General features: G+C 40.2%; 1 protein-coding gene across 2 annotated transcripts in view; it reads right to left on the reverse strand.

Annotated features, from left to right (window-relative positions):
* Positions 1-350: 350 nt before the first annotated feature.
* LOC146789246 (pyruvate dehydrogenase (acetyl-transferring) kinase isozyme 2, mitochondrial-like) overlaps positions 351-12,327 on the reverse strand; it is a 77,609-nt gene continuing 65,632 nt past the window's right edge. For both annotated transcript variants that reach the window (XM_085630865.1, XM_085630866.1), the window contains exons 10-11: positions 4,561-4,674; positions 351-1,502 (exon numbers count right to left, since the gene is read on the reverse strand). In XM_085630865.1, coding sequence (XP_085486991.1) covers positions 1,374-1,502; positions 4,561-4,674 — 243 coding nt within the window. In that variant the 3' untranslated portion in view covers positions 351-1,373. The remainder of the gene's footprint in view (positions 1,503-4,560; positions 4,675-12,327) is intronic.

Here is a 12,327-nt window from a genome sequence, read left to right on the forward strand (position 1 = left end):
AACAAGCGCAAAGAAAAGATATGAGATGGTGAATGGATCAGTGTTAACATTTTACAAGGACATAAAAATATAATGCACACTAATTCAATACTGATTACTGAGCACGACATTCTGCACAGTATAACAGACTGAGCTTAATCCAACCCTTGAAATGTATGGAAAAGGTGAGCTATTGTCATCGTTCAATAAACGCTTCTGTTAAGAATATCATTAGAGTGAGGTAATGATTTTGATAGGACAGCAATTTTGCAGAATCTGTGGCTGTTGTCTACTAAAAGAGAGAATATGATTTTAACGTTCATGCCAATCATACATTACGTGTTCATTAGCGCTGTAAAAAACAACTGCACTACAGTAAAACAGTAATAATTTATTTGGTGCATTTACTTTCTTTGAAACAAAAACATACGTGCCATAAGATATGCAATCACTATGGCATATATTTTTCAACATTCAACACGAATGTCTTATACAAGTGCTTCGGATGGTCCATAAAATGAAGCAAGTTTATTATTTGAACGCATCAATTGTTCGCACATTGATTTGCATAAAATATGTTAAATCGAGCATGATCTTGCTGCAGAGTGAAATGGTTGAGATGTTATTTTTGAAAGGTCTTGCTAACAATCCCCATATATCAACTTGATTGGAATTGTTTAACAGTCATTACTAACCTACATAATCCTGAAAAATGAGAATACTTTTTTATAGTAGTGTGGCAGTTTATATTACTCATTTGACTCATGTATGTATTGCTATATTTCTACACGCATTTACTTAATTACATAATACACTTATGTATTTTTTTTTACTTCTGAAAGAGTGAAATATTAAAATATCAGGCAATATGCCAAAATATGTTTTGCTATCATTGGAATTGCGGCTTTTAAAAATCCGCACTTATGTAACATACTTCATGGCTCAAACAAAAATATTTCACGCGATCACAGTCTTGAATGGGCTCACCCATGGCCCAAGGGAATTATGTGGTCATCCCATGTGTCTTTATAGTTGGGGTCAATGGTAGCTTGATGGCACTCATTTCCACAAAGAAGCAAATCATAAACCGGTGAAAATGGCATCAATATTCATATCCGCTAATGCTGCATCACACAAGTTCTGTGACGGAGATTGCCAAAAGAATCTTTCAATGAAAGACACAGGTGAGATTTTGCTCCAAATTTCTTCTTTTCATGTACCCTACTATCATGGTTCCCATGTTTGCCTCCTCGCTTATCCGGCCAGCTCTCAGGCAGTGTTGCTCCGCCCGACTGATTACGACAGCGTAACAATTTCAGGCAAAGGTCTTTTTTGAAAAGCGGTTTGTTCCCTTTCCAGTTTCTTGGCACTTTGTGTCCCAGGAGTGGTTTGTTCTACCTTGCAAGATTCTTTGGCTCCCGACTGGGGATACACCAGTCGTCAGCTTCAGGACTCGCTTGGTAATGTTTCCAGGCAGATTTATTAAAAACAGGAAGTCTTTCTACTGAGTCTGTTGATAGCGCCTGCAAACAAAACCAAAAACAAATTAGCATGCTCGTATTGCCTAGGCAACAAACAAATATCAGCATCAGATCAGCTACTTAGAGCATCTCAATGTTTCTTGCATACGCATATAGGAGAAGGCAACGCTCGTAAATCTGCCCCATACAAGTGGTAGGAATATAGAGAGGATACCACTCAGATACCACTGAGCCTACACAGGTCTTAAAGGTGGCTCTCCTAGCTCTAACGGTCAATGCCTGGTGCCACATAGAATCAAATGCAGGCCTGCTGCTCACAAAGACTCCTCCAATACCATGGGGCAGCTGCTGATTGAAGCCGTCAGTGGAATCGGATGTGTGCGCCGCTATTAAAAATCGCTTCACTGAATTTGCAAAGTCAGGTGTAAACATGAGCTAAATGCCGTTACTCTGGAGCATGACACAGGACATCAGAGTATTGCTTCAGCCAAAGACGATTCCAGTGAACAGCATGCCAAAACAATGAATGTGTCATACATTGCTTATGAGGGAAGGGAAGGGAAATCAGAAGAAACTACTAATTAAGGTGAGGTCAGTACTACAAAGATGGCAATACATCTTTCACTCAAGATCTTAGAACACCAAACATGCAACATTCTTTTCATTTATCAAAATTGCAAGCACACACAGCACGTGACCTGCAATATTTGACCAGGTATTTCAGGAGTCTGTCTAGGAAAACGCTCAGGGGAAAGAGACTGATCCACAGTGTAAAAAGAAAACTATTTAGAATTAGCACTGCCAACAACAGTGATTCAACCCCGGCTGCATGATGCTGCACCCTCCCATCTAATTTCATTAAGAGGATCAGGCTCTGACTGGCTGTGAATCCCCACTGAGGGGGGAGAATACATTGCCCACCTTGGAATAATTAGTCATTGTACACATCCAATTTGAGGTAAAATTGGCGTTTAGGTGCAGGTCATATCAAGTTAAGACATCTCTTTATGTGTGCAAGCTTCCTTATAAAAAAATACATTAATTAGAAAAGTAGAATTTTAGACATTCAGTTGCCTGGTGCTCTTTCGTCATCATGAGTACCATTTAATCGTTTTAATGATGATGGCTTGCACCCTGCCAACCACCAAAAGGGCTCACTAGTTAAGTGAAATTTGATATTAGGTTAGTATGATCTACATCTTAGCAGGAACATCATTTATAATAATTGTTTAAACATTTAAACTTATTTTCCTAACTCAGAAAACACCACTCATATGTTTGGCTCTTTTTGAATCCAAAGTATGTGGTTCTCACCACTTGGAAAGTGTAAGTACGTAAGAGGCAACTATCGGCATCAAACTCCATGAGCGATGTGTGACATGCTTGTATTAAAAAACCTGTTTTGGTTATATTCATCCACAGTTTAATATTGTAACCTATTGTGCATAAACATCTGGCTCAACTGTAGTTAATTTTTTTGTTTCTTGCTTATATGTTCAATATCCAAACTTACTTTCCCCTCTAGTACCCCATTTTGCCAACGTTTATATGAAAATCTGGCTGCTGTATAGCCATCAATCTCACTACAGATTACCTAAAAAGGACTACAGTCAAACAAGCTGTTACTAGCAATGACCGACCAAGACTAGTGTTCAAAGGATCCTAAAATCCCCATCCCAATGCCCAAAACAACAAAATAAAATTACCCATGACACAGCTTTCCATACTGTAACACAATAATTGAGTTATTTGCAATGTACTTACATTTAAAGAAAAAGTGTAAAAAAAGCCAAATAACGCCAGTTAAAAATAACTTTAGATACACAGAGCATACACAGAGATGCATATACAAAATCATTTGTCAATGAAAGTTTAACTTAGGCTTGCAAAAAATATCATCAGTAGCCACAAATATCACAAGGACTCACTGTTAGACATTCTGGTAGTGTAGCAGATTTATCACATTCCTACGCTTAGGAATAGAGCAGGAACGTGTCTGTTTTTAAGAACGCCTGGAGATTTAGGGCAGGGGATGGCTATTAGGAAGGTAGTAAATATGCATAAATTAAAATCTTTGTTGATATTCAAAAACCTTCCCAGTGTTTACTATGTCTACTTTGCACCAAAGAAGGCTGGCACATGTGTACAAATTGGGTTTGAAAAGCACATAAACATCCCCATATTTCATGGGTATAAAAAGTAGCAGATTATTACAGTAGCAGCCTATTTTCCTGAAGGAGACGAAGGGTTGCTCCTACTACTTGTGGAAATCCAGATTTCTGGGATGCTTTTTTGGTGAATCTACAAAATTAGAAATCTAGTCCAATAATAGAAGTGGGTTGTTATGTCAGACAATTTAACGTAAGTGGCAATTCAAATTAACTACAAGTCAAATGTTGTTGGATCCAAGTATTACACATGAGTTCAACCACAACAAATTACTTGTAAATTGTTCACTCATATTCATCATTTAGAACAGTGGGAATTTAAATTTAAATCATTTAAAATTAGAGACGCAGGCTGGCAATCATTACAGTTAGGAACTCAATCATATTCTACAGCAAAATCTTCTACTGGTGCAACAAAAAAACTGATCAAATTAAACAGTTTCAAACTTTGAAATTCCCTATATATTTCTGTTTGGAGAAAATGTTGAACTGAGAAAATATTTCTTCACTTCAAAATGGAACCTTCCATTCCTAACCGAAATACAGCAGGTATGATTTTAATATAGGTGTTGCAAAAAGGCAGCGTAGTGTGATTACCATAGACTTCAGGTCATAAGAGTGCTCTAGATGATATATCCCTGAGCTCCAAGTACTCTCATCAAACAACAGACTGCAGACTAAAAAAGCACTAGCTCCTATAATCAACACCTTGGATACAAAGTGAATAAACAAGCCCTTGATGAGCCATAGACAAGTGGTCCCTCCTTCCTGCAGAAGGTTGGATCACAAAGAATAGTTTTAGACTTTCTGGCATGAAATCTTGCTCAGAGAATCAGCTAGCACTTCTATACTGGATGGAAAGCTGACATTGTACTCAGTCCTTAAAGACAAGTGAAGATATCATTTTAGGACAAGTGTGAAAGTAAACGTACCTTTAGGTAGATGACAGCATCTGTTCCATAACCTTCCATTGAGTATAGTTGTAAATCACCCTGGAAGTACCTGGCATACAGTCGGGAAATTGGCAGTCCATATCCAAAGCCAGCCTGAAAGCAAAGAACGTACTTACATTAGAGAAGACGCACCATTGCACATTATTTCATCTTTACTTATGTTAATTTTAGAATTACCGCTCTCTGAAAGAAGCCATATTGAAAGCACTAGTTTTGTGAAAACTAGCACTCCCTATGTAAGAAAAAGCACTCAATGTTTAAGTTACCTCTGTTTACACTTATATCAATTGTCTTACGTTAAAGCTCACTTGCAGCTAAGGTGGAGCTCGGGTACCTTTTGAACTTGGTTTTGAGTCTTCCATCACAGAGATGTATCTGGTTTGGCCTGTAAAGCTGTATTGTTAGTGGTTCATATGATTCTTTTGGTTTCAGGTAAAGGTATTTTTATTCTCAATGTTCGTGAGTTAAAATGTTTAATGGGTGTAGCTGGCGGTCTTTCCAAGTTGATTAGGTGCCGCATGGGTTATCTGGCATGCATATTCCTTAGCATGTGCGAGTCTGTCGGAGGGGGTGGGTGTTATTTGGCAACCACGATTGTCACCTATAGGCCTATCTTGACTCTGTTGAAACGGTGTTACGAGTTTTGTCTCCTGTATTATGTTGCATTAAATGTATACATGGTAACTGCTGTTGTTAAAAAAAAAAATAAAAAAAAATCTGTAAATTCAACCTGCACTACAATTTACTAATTTTCAAAACAATTATTACATTATTCAAAAGTGTGCTGCTTTGTGCCAGGACCTGCTCATGTCCAATTGAACTGCTGTTGTTAGCAATGAGATCATATCTAAGCTGTTCTGGATGCATGTGCATCTTTTCAAGATGTTCTGTGTGATATGTGTATTGCAGTTATAGACAAATAACATCAATACATTTCAAATCCTACTGCACTCCTATTGCCATGCTCTGACATGCAAACACGAATCCACATATTGTGCCCCTTTCCGATGTTCTTGTAAGACTCATAAATATTCCATTACTCTAATAAGGAACTAAAAAATACTAAACAGTAAGGAGGGCTATTATGACAACATGTATGAAAATTCACAGCAAAGTTGACTGTGCAGTTAAGGTACAATTGCAGCATTCAAAACAGTCAAAGTCAAATTAGTCTTTATTCGATAATTTTCAATCATAAAAGACACATATAAAATACATGCAATATAGTAAAATGACAAAATGTTTTAAAGGAACAGTGTCATAGAGATTGGGGTTGGATAAAAATTCCATTAAAAGGTTCCGCACAGTAACAGTTCTTAGTAATAAAAATTGATTATATAAAAGAATAAAAGGAATCATTATAAAATTTATATCCATAGCAGAGCGAGGTTAGATTTTAAAAAAAAAATGTTTTAAGGAAACTACATATAAATATATAAATACAGTTTATCCATGGTTGGCAATAGAAAAAGGGCATCACAACGTAATATAGATAGGTTACTTAATGCAATGCAGAGCCTACATTTGCATCCAAACTATTCCTTCTAGGGTCCATGTCCAGCTCAAGAATTTTGCCATAGCTATAACTACGAATTCCCTTGTGTCTGTCTTTAGAATGCGCAATGCTGATTGGCATGATCTTGTGCCAATTTTTAAACAGATCGGCTTGAGCCATTTATAGCGTAGGCCCTTGTATACTGGGCACACAAACAATACATGTGTTAAAGACTCTTCCTGAGATAGGCACATGTGGCATTTTGTGTCTTGGTCATCAACCCACTTTGCCGTAAAAGATTTTAAGGGGAGGGTACCCACTCTAAATTGGTGATAGAGTTTCCTGTCAGCAGGTCTCGTAATAAAATCCCAGTAGGCCTCCAGCCTATAGTCGTACTTATGTTGTAAAAAGAGGCCTTTTAGGGAGGCACTATTCACCAATGACAAGGACTTTTGACAGACCATGTCCCTATATAGAGCTTTAAAATCATTTTTAGTTGGGAACAAGTTCCCTTCTGGGTCCTCCCACAAATGGCTGAGCCCCATATCAAATAGTGTGCTCTTAATCTTTTGTAACCAAGTAGTTTTTGAGGACTTATCAGCTTCTCTAATATGCTTAACTGCTTTAGCATAGGGTTCTAACTCCAGGGTTGTCCATAGCAGTCTCCAATATGCATGGGGTCTGAAACCCGCTGCCTCCTCAAAAGAAGTGCATCCCAGATCTAAAAGTAGGTGCTTAAGGGGGAACGATTGAGGGAGACCAGTCAATGATCTCAGAAACTTGTTCTGGGCTAGGACTAAAGGACCTAAATTTTCAAAGCCCCAGAGTTCTGCACCAAAAATTATTGAAGCCCTAATTTTCCCTTGATATATAGTTAGTGCCGGTCCAACTGGTTTAGTGTGAGATAGCCGGTGTTCTTTTAAAAGGGCCCCTGCTAATTGGTTGTGTCTATGGACTAATAAATCTATCTGTGGCTTCCAATTCATCCATCCTTTTGCCAATCGTTACGCCCAGGTATGTAAAAGAATCAGTTTGCTCCAGAGACTCATTGTTTATTACTACTCTGCCCTTCACTGTTTTAGGTTTGTGCAACTCCATGAACTTGGTCATGTCAACGTTGACAACTAGATCAAGGTCATTGCAAAATAAAGTGAATCTGTCAAGGGCTCGTTGCAGACCAGATTGTGTTTTGGACAAAATTAAGGTATCGTCCGCAAACATTAACAAGCATTTACAATGCAATGGTCTCGGCATTGGTAAAGTTAGAGCTATTGGCATTGCTCATGACATTTTTTTTGTTTATGTTTTTGTTTTTAAAACATTTAACCCCTTTCCCGCTCATGACGGAACCACTCCGTCATGAGCCACGGTCGCCGTGTGCTCATGACGGAGTGGTTCCGTCATGCTGCGGCCGTTGGCGGCCGCGCCGCCCACGCGGCGCTAATTCCCCGCCTGTGCGGGCGATTAGCGCAGTGGGCGGAGTCATGACGGAACCACTCCGTCATGAGCACAGCTCAACCGCAGCTCATGACGGAGTGGTTCCGCCATGAGCACCGCGCCGCCCCCAAACGCCCCCTAGCGCTGCGGCGGAATTCCTGCCGCAGCGAAAGGGTTAAAGAAACGGCATTGTTATTTACAATGTCAATAGCTTAATCACTCTCAAATGCGAGACCTATTGCATTTGCACCCACACACAGGGCCACCTACACACACACTGATTAAGCTATTGACAAAAACAAACAAAAATAATGTCATGAGCAATGCCAATAGCTTTAACTTTACCAATGCCAAGACCGTTTCATTGTAAATGCTTGTTTTTTTTAATTTGGGACCTCTGCAGGTGGGGGGAGGGGGGTGGGGAGGGGGGGGGCTGGGAAGAGCTTCCCCAACCTCCTGATGCCCTTTGGTGATTTTCAGTGCAAAGACGATCGCACGCAAGGCACGCTGTCCTCATTACATTGGAAACAAAACTGAAACTTAGTTTTAGTTTCAATGTTTCGGTGCTCATTGGGCTATCTCAGCCCTCTCCTCTCCCCCTCTCCCCCCCCCCCCGAGCACCGAAACACTTGGGAGAGCTACATTCGAAAGGGGAGAATCTCCCCTTTCCAATGGTACCCTTCCCTAGTGGATCCCTGCTTGGGGATCGCCCAATATGTATTTGTATGAAAGCGGGTCCAGTGCTGGGACAGAAGCAGTGGAAGGAAGCAACAAAGAAGCACAAGAGTAGGGTAGTAGATTCATGATGATGAGGTGCTGGGAATAAAAAGGTCAAGATGTTTGAACGAGAATGGTGTGGTGAAGACAGTTTGGATGAGATGCAGGTGGATAGTGCACGAGGGGAGCCTAGACAGAGGATACCACCAAGGCACTTGGAGGATTATGTATGCAAAAAAAGGTTAAGCCATTGACTGCTATTCAGTATAATGATATGTATGATGCTGTATGTGTATTTTGTTTTTATAAAGGGAAGAAGATGTGTTGCACATGTGTCAGGACTTCCTAGTGTCTAAATCTTTAATAATAGTACATGTATCTTTAAACCTGGAGTGTTGGTTCATAAGTGTTCCGGTGTTCTTATGCACTATGTCTTAGTTGGGTTCTCTCTGGAGTCAGTTGTCTGCTGGCTGGACAGGGAGCACCATCTGTAGTCACTGATGTCTTAAATAAATATACAGAGGGGGGAGGCTGTGAGCTATTGCAGAGAGCATTTTGAGGATGCACCAAAGTCCTAAAAGGGAGTATTGCGAGAGTGGAGTGATTCCTCCATGGAGGAAAGTGAGGGTTGCAGGGGGTGGGGGTTCTTCACAGAGGAAAGAGGGATGCACCTCAAGACAGCAACAAAAACACAGCAAGAACACAACTCTGATCATCACGCACACCACCACTACCCACAGACACTTCCCTCCATCTAAGGCACTACTACTAAGAAGGCTACCATCTGTCTACAAATGCTCTTTGGAAGCTCGAAGCGGTATGAAGCACTAAATAAAAGCAACTGCAATACAACAACAACTAAGGGGTGTCATTAAGTGCAGTTACTGTATTATTTCTCTGTTTTTGGCTCACACTCCACACGGCTTCCAGCTTTAAACTTGCTTATTCTGAGGCAGTGCTCCTCGAAATAGGTCAGCAGTAAAAGCTAGAAGTCACGTAGAGAGAGAGAAGGGGGAAAAGTCCAGAAAGGTGTTTCTGGGTTTTATGTTGCTGTAATGCTGCACCTTAGGTGATTCATATCTGACTATCACCACCCGATTCATGCCACCCAAAGAGGCGAGATGAAAGAGCATTTAAAGAACTTTGGAGGGTTTGCGAAATGTTGGTGAAGCCTCATGTTTCGAGCTAAATGCTCTCAGCTAAAAATTAGACGATGGTGGCTAGAGATATAGTATGGTGTTTTAGCACAAAGTGACTTGAGGACTTAAGTCCTTGTTGGTACAATTAGCAGATTATGAGTTTGAGTGTTGGCAGAATCAATTCAGGTTCTCACCCTTCTGAAAGTCAATGGCAGTACTAAACAAATACTAGCAGATACCTCTAACATACCTATACCAAGGTGGAATACACTGATGGAACAGTCTGCATTATTTTAAGGCTGAAAAGGAATGATTGCAAGTAAAAAAGTGCTGCAAAAATGACACAAAAAGTGTAGTTGTGTACTGTAAGAAGTGCATCTGGGTGCGGCAAAATTTGCTAACTTATTCCGCAAATTCTTTTGCAGGGGTGGATGAAAGCGTTCTAACAGTGGTTCTTGGTGCTCTGGAAATATTTCCACTATCAAAATGGAAACCTGCCCGTTAACCATTCCCAACCACATCCCCAAAAATTAACTTTTTAATCCACAGAGAGAGACTGCAGTCCAAAACAATTCTTTCCTTTACCACCAATTTCTGATTATATCTTGAGCAGCATGTTACAGAGCTTGACAACATTAAAAACCGCCAGAACTGAAGCATTCACCAGTATCGGGGCGCCATTACCTGGTCCAGTAAACATGCAATGAGAGAGTGAGTCATTTCGAAAAACTCACATCGGGAAAGCAAGCAATGATGCCTTAAAGCCATGGGACAAAACGTCTGGCACACAACTCCTGATAGGAGCAGGAATTTTGAGGGAAGTGCTTAAACAGAACATGTACTTGGACCAACCTCCTTAAAGTGCCTCCCACCAATACCTGCAAATTTTACTGAAAAGAGAGGGCAGCTGCACTTCACTGCAAGCAGCAGTAGAAAACTAGAAAGAGATAACAAGAATATGTATTTAAGTAAAGGACTATTGAACTAACGTGATGTTTGGGAAAATGGAGTATTGGAAAATCGTGGAGTGCTTCATCCCATTAAACAAGAACTGAAGGCGTAATAAGTCAAGTGGGTGCAGAATATAGACACACAGCCAGCAGAGCTGAATCCCAAGCAGACCATACTCCAGATTACCCACCAATGACCCTAAAAAACAGCTCCCCTTCTCCATTAAAAACACACCAAAATAACAGTGGGCGTTAGTATCTGCCCACTGAAATAACAGCCAATGACCCCTATAATGCACACCCGATTATAAAAGCAGAACGTCACGATGCTCATCATGAGGGCTAAAATAGGAACAAAGCACAGCATCTTTCCAAAAGACTGACTATATTACAGCATTGCACAGGGGAGGCCAGAGTAATTAAACGAAACTCAAGCATTGTAAATAATTGTGCCTGTAAATAAATACCAAAGGAATCCATCATGGCTTTAGTGGACATACATTACAGGGATGGGCTGGGTGTAGACTGTTTAGAAAGTATGTTAAACACAGCAAAATGGAACGTCCTTCTGCAGGTATGCCATTGCCTTTTAATCAGCATTTAAAATATTTAGTATGCACTCAAAAAAAAAAATCTGTTCAGAGCCCTAAAACTTTCAGAAATCCATCTTAAATCCAGGGTTGATCAATGAAGAAATGAGCCCCATCTTGGACCTGAAGGGAACCCGTCTTCACAGATAAAGTTATAACATGTATTATTACATTGGAACAAATTATGAACCCCTTACTGTGCGCCAGTGTTTTGGAGACAGCGTCCAGCTCACTCTACTAAACCAAAGCCTCTTACTGAAGGCATTCTTCAACCAACTACTTATGCAACAATTCTCAGACTTGTAGTGGTAAGGAAGTGCTCTTCTAAGGTACTAGTACATCCAAGGAGAAGCATGGCGCCCCTTGGGGTGGAATGCAACTGTTATAACAACGTAAGCTCATATGTACTAATATTTACCACAGAGACAGAATAGGTAAAACCCTTTGATACACCAGGCCCTGTGTTTAAGAAGATGTTATAAGCAGTCTCCTCCACTAGATGTTCTTTCTTTTTACTGACTCTCTAGACATAGAATCAAGCAATGTGTTTGATGCATTATTCTTAATTGCATGCAGTTTTAGTCTTTGAGGGGAGATGCAAAAATATGTGGGGATAGTTCTTTATTTCGCTTTCAGCTAATAACTACAATTTATTAGTTTCACTAATTTTCTCCATCTTAAGTTAGCAGTGAACTAGAACTCGAGTGTATTGCTTTGCCTATTTGCATTGCAGATTTCTCCGTTTGTCATCAGTTGACGTCTGCTTGGTCTTTTACTCTTCAGAGAGCACTGGGGAGTAAAGAGGGGGCAGTCCCCCATAATGCGTATCAACTCCATTCTCCTTAATTTTCACCTCTTAACTTCTGCCTCGAACCTCCACTGTCAGCTGCGCCTTACCTTCAACTGCATAACAAAGATCCATTGTCTTAAAGGATGCTACAAGTTCTTGAGTGAGCAGTGAAAGACTGCAGGCGAAGCTGTGCTTCACAGACCCAAAAACTATTCTATCATAGACATTTCAGCATTCTTTTTAAAAATCGTAAATGTTGCTATTTCTTTATGCTGAGGCATTTCAGAGAGTCCTGAATTCAAGACTGGGTGGAGGAACTATGCTAAATAGCTAAATTGTCTGTCTCAGCTCGTGATGCTCTTAAATATTGTTGTGAATCGTTAGGAGCGCTGCCCTTCAGGAGGCAAAAGTTAAGTGTGTCTCTCAGATAGACACTTGTTCTTGAAAGGTATTGCAGGCGCCCTATCCACTCTGCCCCAGAAGTAAAACAGTATTAACAGAAGTCTTCTAAAGATCTTGTTAGAAGCACTCTTCACACCCAACCCTAGAGTTCTTATCAGCTACACTCTCAAGTCCCAGTTCTTGTCAGCTATTTTCTTCTCCCCGATCTACCACCCTCGGTTCTTGT

This window comes from Triturus cristatus, chromosome 10 (assembly GCF_964204655.1).
Source record: "Triturus cristatus chromosome 10, aTriCri1.1, whole genome shotgun sequence".
Taxonomy (NCBI): domain Eukaryota; kingdom Metazoa; phylum Chordata; class Amphibia; order Caudata; family Salamandridae; genus Triturus; species Triturus cristatus.